Here is a 13143-nt window from a genome sequence, read left to right on the forward strand (position 1 = left end):
AATTTTCCACATTGCCAACCATGTCATCTACAATAAAGGTAGTTTTCTGTCTTTTTTTTTTTTTTCCTTGACTTATTGAATCAGCCAGGGCTTCTGGTACACTGTTGACTAGAACCGGTAAGTACACAGATCTGTGTCTTATTCCCAGTCTTTGGAGGAAAGCATCTAGTGTTTCACCACCAAGAATAACCTTGGCTGAAAGATTTTTGTAGAGGTTTTCTATTGAGTTGTTTCCCTCTGTTTTGAATTTACTGATGGCTGCTTTTATTTGGTTGGTTGGTTTTTATCATGAATGAATATTGGGCTTTGTCAAATGCTTCCGCAGGTCAGTGATATAATTTTTCTTCTTTAGCCTATGAATATAGTGACTTATATTAATTTTTACCTGTTGAATAAATCATGCATACTTGAAAAATATCCCACCTGGTCATGATGCTAACAAGCTTTTACTACATTAACTATTATCACTACTACTGTTTCTTCTGGGGACTAAGTGTCCCCTGTGAAATGTCACAGAAGAGTTATAGAATTACAGAATACTTATAAAGGCAAAGACTTTTATTTAATCAACTACAAACAAAAACAAAGCATAAAACAAAGCGGGGAGAAAGCAAGAATAATCCAAGTTTAAGCATGTTATCTATTCTTATGAGAAAGCTACTTTTGCCACAAATTTTTCCTAAGCCCACTCATGGTTTTCCTTGAATCCAAGAATCAGAAGGGATCTTAGAGGCCCCATCCTCTCCCTGCCCCCACCACCACACACCGTTCCACAGTAACCATGATGAAGCCTTAGGAAGCTGCCCTGCGTAAGGAGAAGCCAGACGCCTCCCACCTCACTCCCTGGGCCCTGTGCTCATGGATCCAGAGTGTTTAATCAGCCTCCCCATAAGAACCCTTCCATTACCTGAAGACCTTGAACTTCCTCCCTGAACTTTCTCACTCCTACATCCACCACCTGGAGCCCCACCCTGCTCCCTCACCACCCACCCAATGCTGCAATACATTCTAGTCCTGTGCGACATCCCCACCTCCACATCCACCCCACATTACTACCTCATGTGAGCCACAGAGGAGGAGACATAGCTGTCCACAAATGCTCTGGATAAAGCAAAACAATGGAACACTACTTTCACCTGTGAGAATGCCTAAAACACAGAAAAGCTGACAATGCCAACTGCAGGCAGGGATCTAGAGCAGCACGAACTTTCATTTATTGTCAGTGGAAATACAAAATGGGACTGATGTGACACAGCAGTCCCACCCCAAAGCATTTACTCAGATTATTTGAAAACTTAAATGCATACACAGAGTGGCACAAAAATGTTTATGGAGGTTTTCGTTTTCTTTTCTTTTCTTTTTTTCTTTTTTTTTGTGGTACTGAGGATCGAACCCAGGACCTCTGCACTAAGCTATGTTCCCAGCCCTTCTTATTTTGAAGCAGGGTCTTGCTAAATTGCTTAGTTGCTGGAGCTGGACTTGAACTTGCAATCCTTCTGCCTCAACTTTCCAGAATGCTGATTTAGGAGGAGGTGCCACAATACCTGCTTACAGAGGGGCCGGGGAGATAGCTCAGTATGATAAGTGCTTGACTGGCAAACGCAAGGATCTGAGTTCAATCCCCGGTTCCGCCAAAAAAAAAAAACCAAAAACCTACTTACAGATGCTTTATTCATAGCTGTTAAACAATGGAAGTAACCCAGATGTCCTTCAGTAAAGGGATGGATAATCCAATAATGCCAAATCCATACAATGGATTTCTCTTTTTAAAAAAATGGAATGAGTTATCAAGCCAAATACACAGAGATGAATCATAAATGCATAATCAAGAGGAGGTGGCCAGTCTGAAAAGGCTACATGTGTATGTATGGCTCTTTTCTTTCCTTTTTTTTGCAGAACCGGGGATTGAACTCAGGCCCTTGCGCTTGCCAGGGAAGCGCTTATTCCACTGAGCCATCTCCTGGGCCCCGTATGGCTCTTTTTTTTTCCTATGACATTTTGGAAAAGATAAAAGTATAAAGGGGTAATAGATCTGGATTTGGATCACTGTTTTTGGGCTACACTCGTGTAGCCTCACCTTCTCCTTGATTTCCTGAGCAGGTCTGTTTTCTCAACACTTACTGTCCCTGGCAGCCCTTCTCCTTGGCATCTGTTATAGCCTCTGTCGAGATGTCACCAAAAAACCTCAGGTGGTCACATAGATGGGGCTTTTCAGATGGGCCTAGATCTAGGACGTTGAATTTAAGCACGATGCTGACATTAAGAGTGTGTGATTCCTAAATCAGTCCACTGGTTTGGCAAAGACCTGGGTGTGGATAATGGAAAGCTCCGCCCCAGGTGTGAGTGCTACCTCCCTAAGGGTGTGTAACTTGAATAGAATATAAAGGACAAAAAGAGGGATGCTGCTGTTGCTTGCTGCTTCTGCTGCCTCCTGCCTCTGCCTTCCACGCCCTCAACTGTTTTTCCAGCTCAGTGATGCCCCTCTGCCATACCTCCCTGCATTGGAGTCAGCTGATTAAGGACTGAAACCTTTGCAAACTGTAGGCCAAAATAACTATTTTCCTTTAACTTTAGGTGTTGGGTATTTTGTCTCAGCAACAGGAAAAATAAGTAAGTCAGGATCCTTTTCCTCTTAGGTGACATAGCTCCTATCACTGTCAACTCAGTATGGTAGTTGATACATTGTGTCAACTTGGCTGAATTGGCTCCAGCAGTTCTTGTCTGGAGGGCCCAACCTGGGGCGCTACTGGGCCGGCACTGGGTGCGATTGATTCAACTCTAGGGCCATGGGCTGCCCCAGAGTGACTCAGCACAAAAAGCGTATATAAAGGAACTGAGGAAGGCTTCCCGACACTGCCCCTCCCCACTTCTGTGGAGAAGTCCGTCTTCAGAGGAGCTATGATCTTCGCGGTGGAGCGCTGGTCTTCGCGGTCAGTGTAGAAGGAACAGAGAGGCTTGATGGACACCACAGCTGCTGCTCCTCCCCTGCTCTTCAGCGTTTTCTTCCGCCATGAACTGCTGTTTGCCTTGTAACCAGCAGAGTATGAACTGAAACCTCCACAAACTGTGAGCTAAATAAACCTTTCCTTCCTTCACTTTGAGCGTTGGGTATTGGTCCCAGCAATAAATAAAAAGTAACTAAGACACTCAGCATGCTCTTTAGCTCTTGGTCCTTCCAGAGACTCTTCTTTGCCAGCCTGTGTGCATGGATGGATCACCTGCCTATGCCCCTCGTCCCAGCCTACAATGGGCAACTAGAGAAGGCCATCTGGCCACATGTTCTGGGGAAACTTTTAAAAGGTACAATCTATTTCATCTGGGCCACTGTGGCTGCCCAAGAGTCTTTCATCTTTCCACACCCACCTCTCTCCCTTACTGTGAGGTGGATTTCTCACAATTTTCTGATCCCACTCTATCTCCTCTTTCCCTGGAGAAGAATAGCCACAGGCCTCCTTGCACCACAGCTAAGGCAGCCTGCAGCAGCACCTTTCATCTCATCTGAAGGGGCCCTGGGTCTCAGCCTCTACCTCTTTCTCTCATACTTAATCAGTCATCCCTCTCTCTCTTCTTTAACCTCCTGGTCTAGTTGAATACTTCAATTTAAAACATGAGCATCCTCAAGGCTTTGCCCAGAGAAGAAAATCTGACCACTTCCTGGCTACTCATCCTCCTCCTCTCTCTATCATCTCCACCTCCCACCCCTTGGCCTACCATGTCCCCAACAGACTGGCTGAGGTCACCAGCAGAGCCTTGCTGCTAGGATCCAAGCCTCCTTTTTGGCCCTGTCTTGGGTGACTCAAGTTGCAGCATTTCTTACCTCGAAAGGGATTCTAGACACTACCCTTCCTGATTACTCTTCTTGTTCCTGGCGGCCCTTGCTTGGCTTCCTGTATAGCCCCCTACCCACTGCCCATCCACAAATGCAGCAGTCCTTGGGCTCTTGGTTGCACTTTGTTTCTCTGAGTTCCCCCTTCATCTTTTACAGAATGTTCAGCACTCTTGGGACTCAGTTCCCAACCTCACATCTGCGCTTAGGCCTCTTTCTCCTGCTCTGGCCTGAGAGTTCCTTCAACACTTCTCCCTTTGTAAAAGTTAGCACGATTCATTTCCTAGGTGCCAAGTACTAGGCCATATTCTTTACATCCACACTTCTCATTTAATCTTTAAAAACAACTTGAGATGCTCCCTGAGGAAAATTAGCTCACTGAGACCACAAGTCGGCCCAAGATTACACAGCTAATAAATCGTGGTGCTAAGACTCAAACCCAGGTCTCTTTCATCCTGAGACTCTTACAGTGCCTCTGCAAACACTTGAAGGCACAACAAAACCCCCAAAGTTAAATGCATGTGAAGATTTTCTGAGAATAGGTTCCTATGTGATATTGTCAGATTCTCCTAAGAACCCTTGATCCAACAGAGATGAAGAACTTCTGGGTTATATGGTAAACTCGCTGGAGTAGAGACACAGGCCTGGCACATAACAGGTCTTTAGCGAACCTGGCTGAGCTCTGGCATCCAGCCACTCTATGGAGGAATCCCAAGGGACTCCGACCCATGGAGAGGCAGCTGGACTGGCCAGGACACTTCCCACTTGCCTTTGTTTTGATTACACGTTCCTCAAATCCCCTGTAATTAGCTGACCTTCATGCTCTCCTTTTCTTCCCTTGAAACATCTGGATGCACACCATGTGTAGGCCATGACGCTGCAAGCTCTTCGCGTTCCATGTACCCTTCGTAGCAGCTGTGCAAGGTGACTGCTACGGATCTTCACAGTTACAGATAAGGACACTGAGGTTCTGAGAGGTAAGCGGCCGCCTTTCTCTCTTCTGGAGTCTGATGAGGAGTCCTGGTCTCACATGTGAAAAGTCTGCTGGGAAGGGATGCGAATAAGCTCATCTTGTGCAAAGCAGTTCCAGCGGCCGATCAGGCTGGCCTCTGGCCAGTTTTCAAACCAGAGCTACCAGGGCTATGTCCAGGAGCTACTGGCTGTCAGGGTAGCTGACGGGTCAGCTGGAGGACCGTTTCCCAGAGCACTCTGCTTGAGAAAATGGGCCTTCACTTCTGGCTCATTTCACCATTTGGCCTGAGCTGGACACAATGCAATTGTTCACAGAACAAGCTGTACTGCCTTTGCCAAGCTGACCTGGCATCTGCATGCAAAGCAGATTACATCAGATCCCCTAACAGCTCCTCCTCTGGGAGCTCTGTGACTGGTCAAAGGTGGGGACTGAGTTGGCTCCCAGTCAAATAGTTTTGTTAGGGAAACTATGAATCCCCTGATAGTTTGTGCACTTCTGGTTTTGTTTTTTTTTGTTTTTGTTTTTTTTTTTAACAAAAGACTAAGCCCAGCTGAAAAAAAATTTCAAAAGAAAGAGGAAAGAAGCAAAGGCCTTGAAACATTTTTTTTCAAAGCAGACGGTGTGCAGCCCCCAGTCCCTCAAGTCCTTCCCTGAGCTGCATCAAATAACAATAAAACCCACTTGAGCCCTTATCTTCAAAAAGCAAGCTGGTGCTTCTTCGAGGCTTCGGCTGCACTCGGGGAACTGGAGATGTTCAGCAACAGTGATGCACAGGGCCAGACATTTCTAGGAGGGAAGGCCCAGCTGGACCCAAGGGCCCAGGGGAACATGAGCCCTAGCACCCAGAGAGCCAGCCGAGCACATTATGCAACCTCTAGGCCACTGTCCTCATGTGAAACCAGAAAAATCAGAATCAAGAAGAAAAACTGCCAGCAGCACCGCTTAGGGTTATGGCTTATGCAGAAGGAGTCTTGCAGGTCACTTGCTACCTACAACTATGCTCTGGCAGCTCTAGCTGGGAAACCAGCAGCCCCATCCCTCAGCTGGTCCACACATTCAATCATTAGAACCTCTGCGTCCCTGTAGCAAAGTTTCTAGATGGACCAAGCCAGTTCAGAACAGTACAGGGGCTATGAGTTTGGATCCAAAGAAGTTCAGTTCAAGAAGTATCTCCTGGCACCTCATTCATTCATCCCACATTGACTTACTAAGGGTGTTACATATAGGCCTGACACCAGGCAAAGTGATGGGGATGCAGTGACAAACAAGACAGACATGGTACTTGGTCTCACAGAGCTCACATCCTGGCAAGAAAGGCACAGACAGATTACAGGTTACACAGAACAAGAGTGGGTCAGTAAAGTACCACACAGAGTAGAAGGCAGAAAGGACAGATGACTGCAGACCTCACGTAGGCTGGGGACTCAGGAAAAGTTCCCTAAGGAAGCAGCACTCAAGCCAAGATCACTGAACAGGGAAGAAGAGTTCCGGCCTGAGAGGACAGTACATGGGAGAAGCAAGGAGCTGGCAGACCAGAGATATGGTGCAGCAGGGAGACGGCAGGCCAGGATACAAGTCCTGGAGAGGGGGGCCAGGTTGGAGCAGAGGCTGGACCTCCCAGAGCACTGCAAGGTGCTGGAACTTTAGCTGATGTGGAGTCAAAGCCCCTGGAGCGACATCTCATGGCAAAGCCATGTTCAGTCCGACCTACTCTGTGAAAATGGACTATAATGGAATCAGAGTCTATGAAAGTGGGTAGTTTAAGAAGAGGGGTTTCCCCTGGAGTCAGCTGCCTCAGATTGAACCCTGGTGAGGGCTTCAGCCTACCGGGACAACACAGTGCCATCTGCACAGGCGCATGCAAGAACTATGCTTACCTGGTTAAATCTCCGGGTAAAGGCCACGACATTGGGGGCAAGACTGTGTTTCTCCTTCTTACTCCATCCACAGCTGGCTAGTTCCTAGGAAGCACAAAGTTATTTTCAACAGGAATTCCAATTAGGATACAAAATATACCATGGCATCTCATTAGAAGGTAAATACGGAGGCGGAGCCAGGCAAAGTTTTGGCCATGCACATCTTTGCCAGGTGGGAGAAGGCAGAGGCTGCAGGTGGCTGTCCATGCAGTAACCACTGGAGATCAGAAGGAATACTTACCCCATAACTCTGGCCATATTTCCCAACATTTCTTTGTCAAAAATATTCTTAATTCCACCATATCCCCTCTTTGAATTACCTGACAGGGCATACATGTTTTAACCAGCACAATGACTCATTCTGTCATAGATGCACTCCAGGGCCCTAGGCTAACAAAATTAAAATCTAGCTGAGGAATCTCAGATTTCACCAGGCACATGACATTCATCCTCTATCTTGGAGTTGGGTAAAATCTTAATCCAAGCCTACTGTACCAAGAGAAGCATCTTGAATGCCCTGGATTCCTTCCTAGTAGGCCCTTCACATCTTTCATTTTACCAAAGGAAGCAGAAGGGAAGGTTCCTATTATAGTCTTGTTCGGGGGCCTTGTCTCTAGTTTTCAATAGTCTACAGCCATATCGCCCTGAACGTGCCCGATCTCATCTAGTTTTCAATAGTCTAATCATCCTAATTCAAAGAATCAAATTACCTAGGCTTTTCCTATCAGTAAGGCTGGTTCCTATCTGGAGATAATGGGAACAACCTATTACAGTAGGGGTTAGCTGGGGATATATAAGAGGACCAAGGCAAAGCCCTTATGTGAAGGCCCAGTGCTCCTAGCTCGTACCTTGGTGAACCGTGACAGAGAATGGAGAAAATGTAGTTGATGCTAAAGTTCCTTACCCTGACATCTGAGATCTCTCATTAATTCATATCAACCTTCAATATTATTAATAACATACATTTATTTATTTATTTGGTGCAGGGTCACGCTACGCAGCTCAGACTTGTAGTGATCCTCCTGTCTTAGCCTCCCCAGCACTGAGATTACAGGCATATACCACCACACCTGGTTTGGGTGGTTGGCATGGCATGCAGCACCAGGGATTCAACCCGGGTCCTTCTGCCTGCCAGGCATGTGCTTAGACCTCCAAGTTATCTCCCCAGCCCTATTAGTAAATTTTTTGCCACAATCCTGAACTTTTATTTTTTTGGGAATTGAACTAAGGACCTTGTGCTTGCCAGGCAGGTACTTAGGCTGCTGAGCTATATCCCTGGCCCTCAAGGAACATCTTAAAGATCTTCGGCCACCCAGTGAAAAGCCCCACAAAAATATTCCCTTAAGAATTAAAAGCATCATACTACAGCAACATATGCACACCCATGTTTCGAGCAGCACTAGTCTGTAATAACCAAATCTTGGCAACAGCTCAAATACCGATCGATTGTTAAATGGATAAAAAAGACGTAACGCTTTTACACAGTGGAGTACTGGTCTGCCATAAAGGACAAGCTTGAGAATGTCTAGCTAAATGGATGCACCTGTGACCACACTCTTACATGAAATAAATAGGACACGCAGGGTAAATACTGCATTATTGCTCTGGTGTAAGAAACCACAAGTGTAAATATGGTCCAAAAGGTAAAAAAGATATTCTGAAATAGGAAGAAAATGTTCAAATGGGGAGTACAACAAGGGGGGCGGTGGGAGGAAAGAACGGAAGTGCAAAAAAATGAGAAAAGGAAAAAATGAAAACAAAGCTTTTGTATATGAGGAGGGGAGGAGCAGGAGAATGGGGAAAAAACTGAGTTATATCATGTAAAGGTACAAATTTTCTATGATAAATCTGATCACTATGTTTATCTAAAACATACCAATAAAAACTGACTGGAGGGGGAAGAAAGCAAGCCAGCCAGACAGCCAGGCAGCCCCCACACAGGTGTGCGAGGGGCCCTGGCTGAAGGCAGTGGGCAGCCAGGGGCAGGACAGCATGGGAACCAGCCAGGACTTACGCGCACCTCCTCCTCGCTGCCTCCCTCCCACCCACGAATGCAGCACTGTACTCAGTCACTGTCATGAGAGAACAGCCAACTTGCTAGGTCCTTCACACCCTCCAACTACGAGCAATGATGATTAGTGCCTCCATTTAGTGGGAATGCCCTCTCCGCAGGCATTAGACCAGGCACTTCACCTATGTCATCTCATGTAATTCTCACCACACCTACTTTTAGCAAACAGAAAAAGGCCTCAGTGTTCATTTTCTTGAATGAAGACTATGACTCCACTTCTCAAAACCAAACACGAATCTCTTGGTGATATAGAATTTACTATGATTCTCCATGTTTTGAAAATGAATATTTGTGTTTCATTTCAAATATATATTTGACTTGCATCATTGGAATTTATTAACTCCCTCACCCCGGCATAAAAACGCATTTTAGCTGGTTGTGGTGGCACATGCCCGTGATTCTAGCACTCCAGAAGGCCGAGATAGGAGATTGAAAGTTTGAGTCCAGCCTGAGCAACTCAGCAATTTAATAAAACTCTCACGCAAAACAGAAAATAAAGGAGGGCTAGCATATAGCTCAGTGCAAAGGCCCTGGGTGAAATGCCCAGGGCCACGCACACATACAAAAGCACAGAGTGGACTCATCTGCAAATGTGTATCATGCCCTGGTAGAATTTATTTGTCAGGACAAAGACCTCCTCCCCCAACAATTACAAAGCCAGGGCTGGGAAAGTATGAGTTATAATTGGATATAAAACCCGGCTCACACACTGATGTTCAGGACTGGAGTACGGCTGTTGCCCAATTTCTGTCTTGAAAGCTGCTCCCTTCATGCTTTTGTTGGTTTTAAAAATAATGCAGAAGGGGTGTGTGTGTGTGTGTGTGTGTGTGTGTATACATTTGAGTCTGTGGTCACGTATCCACACTGTGACAACTTGGGAAGACAGGTGGAAAAGGAGCAGAGTGCACCTATAGTTAGACAGGCCCCGGTCAGATCGTGGCTGTCCATACTCCAGCTACATAATGCTTATTTTCTCAGCACTCCCCCACTGCCACCTGAGAAAGCCTGGCCCTGGCTGGCACTTGTAAAGGCTGTCTTCCCTTCCTGGGAGACACTGCTTGCAAGGGCCAAAGAAGCGCTCAGCTGCAGTTCTAACTGCCAATACCGTGTTCCTTTTCTGGCCCCACAGTCTAGCGGCTGCCTTGAATCATCGATAAAATTACTTCTTCTTCTCTTTGTTGATGTCACAGAGACAGGAGCCAAAACAGGTAGTTTGTCCATCTGCCCTGTATTTATTTGGTTTGAAAATTTCAAAGGCCCTGATTCAACAGGGCCTTGGGGCTTGACAATTCCCTAAGGAGACTTGTGCCCAGAAGACAGGTAATATTAAAATTAAAACTGCAGCAGTAAAAAACATTAAGTTTAGGAGATGCTTTGATGCAATGGAGGGAATAAAGGCCAACATCCTACTGGAGCCCAGCCCTGGCACTGGTTTCCTGGGCATCAGTTTCATCTCTGATGACAATGAGGGTACTGAAAGCAGCTCAGAGAACTGGAGTAGGGACCACAGGAAGAAGAGCCCAGCAGAGGGGGTGGCACAGGGACACAGTGCCTGGCTATGCAATGTGCATGGCTGTAGTATTCCTCTGTGTTGAAACTCTCAAAGTTGGTGCAGAAAGATTTATCAAGATGTCAGAAGAAATCAGGCTATTCCAGCCTCACTAAACCAAGTTCTAGGCCCAACCTCTCTGGCACTGTTTCCCTCCTATGTTTGGCCTTACAAGATTACAAAAGATTCCATCTGTGTGAAGTGGGTTTGGAAAATGTGAAGTAATAGAAAACTCTTCCAGTCACTAATGCCTAAAAAGGCCCATGCTACAAACTGCTGTGATTGCAATTAAGTTAAAATTGACCAGGGGACACAAGGATGGCTCCAATGGGAGATGAGGGGTTTGGGCAGAGGCCAGGAAGGCCTGGGCTGCCTGTACTCCCACCCAAGGGTGCAGGCCACAGCTCATGGGGCTGCCCCTGGTTCTGACTTGGGAATGAGGTTACAGTGATGTGAAAGGAAGCTGAACACCTGCGCAGTTCTCTGCTGCTGTCTTTGGGGACCTCACTTCCTTCATGGCGGTATTCCCAGGGTTTGCTGAGGAAAACAAAAGACAACTTTCTGCTACTAAGCTTTCCATTTCCCCTGGCTCCTCTTTGCCTCTCAGGTTTCCTTCCCTAGGACCCACCTGCCCAGTGCTGCACTCCCACGTACCCACCCAGAGCCCATGGCTCTGTCTTCACCCTCTCCCTCCAGCCTCCCCTTCCTGCTCCTGGATTAGCATGCGCAAGCCTGCCCCATGAGTAGTGAGGCCAGATGAGATGTCCTTCCCAAGTGCCCCATACTCTCCTCCAGCTCCTGCTTCCTTCACAGGTGTGAAGTTCTTGGCCTCCTTGGCTCTCCCACCTGCCTTCTCTAGGGATACTTACCTGAAACTCCTCTTTCCTCTTCCTGTTCTTTACCATGTCTGCCACCTGGGCCTTACCTTCGTACTCTGCCTTTTCCTGCTTGTCTTCCCAACCCAGATCCCTCGGTGTCAGTCTTGTTTTCCAGTTGTTTTTTACTTTTCTGACACGTGCCTTCAAGCCCCACCTGGGTCTGTCTAGGATTGCCTTCTGCACCCCTGAGTCTGTATTTACGTCACAGACAGGCCAAGCCTTCAGTTGTGTGTCTCTGTGCTACCCAAGCAGCACCCTAAAGCCCACAGCAGAATGCGCAGCTACCTCCTAGCCACATCCCCTTGGGACCCCTTTACCATCACAAAATCAGTAGATCCAGACTAAAAGAGTATCTATGTAGCTCCCTTAAATAAAAACTCAGAGCTGGCTGTGAGCGTGCACATCTGTAACCCCAGCTACTTGGGAAGCTGAGGCAAGAGGCTCACAAGTTACAGACCAGCCTGGGCAACCTAGTGAGGCCCAATCTCCCCCCAAAAAGTGTGGGATGGGGGACTAGGGATGTAAAGTTCAGTGTTCCTTGGGTTCAGTCCCAGTACTACACAAACAAAACAAATAAAACAAAATCTTGCAACACTACTCAATTTATTTAAAAATTCACTCAAAGTTGAGTGTTTCTAAATCATTTTGTATGGAAAAGTCCCTAACTGACACAAAACAGCTTCATCTTAACCCCCACCTGCAAACATTCCTGGATGACAGCAAGAATCAATACTGGCTTTAGCTCATCCTGAAAGTTCGTCCAGGCCACACAGCCAGGAGGCTCATCACAGCAGCTGCCAACTTTGTGACAGGAATCTGGGAGTCAGAGGCCTTGATATGGCCCGAGAAAGGCCTGACCCTATGTCTAGAGCCAATGAGATAATCTCTGGCAGAGGCAGCCTGGGGAGTGGTGACAAGTCCTCCCTGAAGACCCCAAAGCATCTTGCCTGCCGGGCTGCAGGAGGCTGGTGCCAACATGTGGCCCTCCCCACATGTGTGCTTAATCCCGAATGCCCCTTCTCCAGATCGTGTCTGATGGGCATGTCCACGTGGAGACTGCGTCACCTTCAGGAAGAGGCACTGCATCAGACCCCCAGGACCACCCTCAGGCTGGCACCAGCCCGCAGCACGCATCACCGCTGGGTGCCACGCTAACTTTCCCTTCCTCCTGCTGCTCCCCCCTCTGGCAGGGGAATAAACAAAAATAAGCAAACAAACGCTAGGTCTCCTTGTGATCAAGCTTTACAACTGGTGGGATGATGACACATTTAGTCACAGGAGCTCTAAAACCACCGCAGGCAGCAGGTGGCCACCAAGGCAGTGGGGGACAGGGTTGTTTTGGGGAGGGATCTGCCTGAGGAGTAAGACAACTCAGCCCCAGGCTGGCCATTCCTTCAGGGATGTCCAGGCCACAGGGAGGTCACTGTAGACCCATGCTGGGGAGTGAGGGGTCCTGGGGTAAAGGAGGCGGGTCAGCGCTCCCCGGGAGCTCCCAGCAGTGGCTCGCAGAGGGCTACTTCTGGGCTCAGAGGTGAGCACTGAGAGCACAGGGTCATGAGGGCGTAATGGATGACATGTCAAGCAACCTGAGCTGACACTGTCACCACGGGCAGGTCATAACTCTGTGCCTGCTTTTGCTCATCAAAAAAGCAATCCATCCTAAGGTGCTTATAAGGATTAGAAAAGCTGGCCTTAGCAAAGTGCTCGGAGCAATAGTTAATGCACTTGTTATGGTTTGTGTCTAGTTGTCCCCCCAAAGCCTCATTCAGTCATGGGGTGAGGACTTCTAGAGTTTGTGTTAACTCATGATCCACTGGGATTATGTGTGATCCAAGGCTGGGATTATGGGTCTTAGTACTGCTGGGATTACCCATAGGTGGGTAGATACTGGGAAGTACCCATAGGTGTGAGTACTTCCCCTACCCTGGGG

The 13143-nt window shown here is 47.4% G+C and overlaps 1 protein-coding gene across 7 annotated transcripts in view; it reads right to left on the reverse strand.

Annotated features, from left to right (window-relative positions):
- The window catches only part of Ralgps1 (Ral GEF with PH domain and SH3 binding motif 1), a 291187-nt gene that overhangs the window by 159845 nt on the left and 118199 nt on the right, over positions 1–13143 (reverse strand). For all 7 annotated transcript variants that reach the window (XM_023701690.1, XM_023701689.1, XM_004641556.3 and 4 more), the window contains exon 5: positions 6677–6760. In XM_023701690.1, the coding sequence (XP_023557458.1) occupies positions 6677–6760 (84 nt within the window). The remainder of the gene's footprint in view (positions 1–6676; positions 6761–13143) is intronic.

This window comes from Octodon degus, unplaced genomic scaffold, assembly GCF_000260255.1.
Source record: "Octodon degus isolate 3935 unplaced genomic scaffold, OctDeg1.0 scaffold00138, whole genome shotgun sequence".
Classification (NCBI taxonomy): Eukaryota; Metazoa; Chordata; class Mammalia; order Rodentia; family Octodontidae; genus Octodon; species Octodon degus.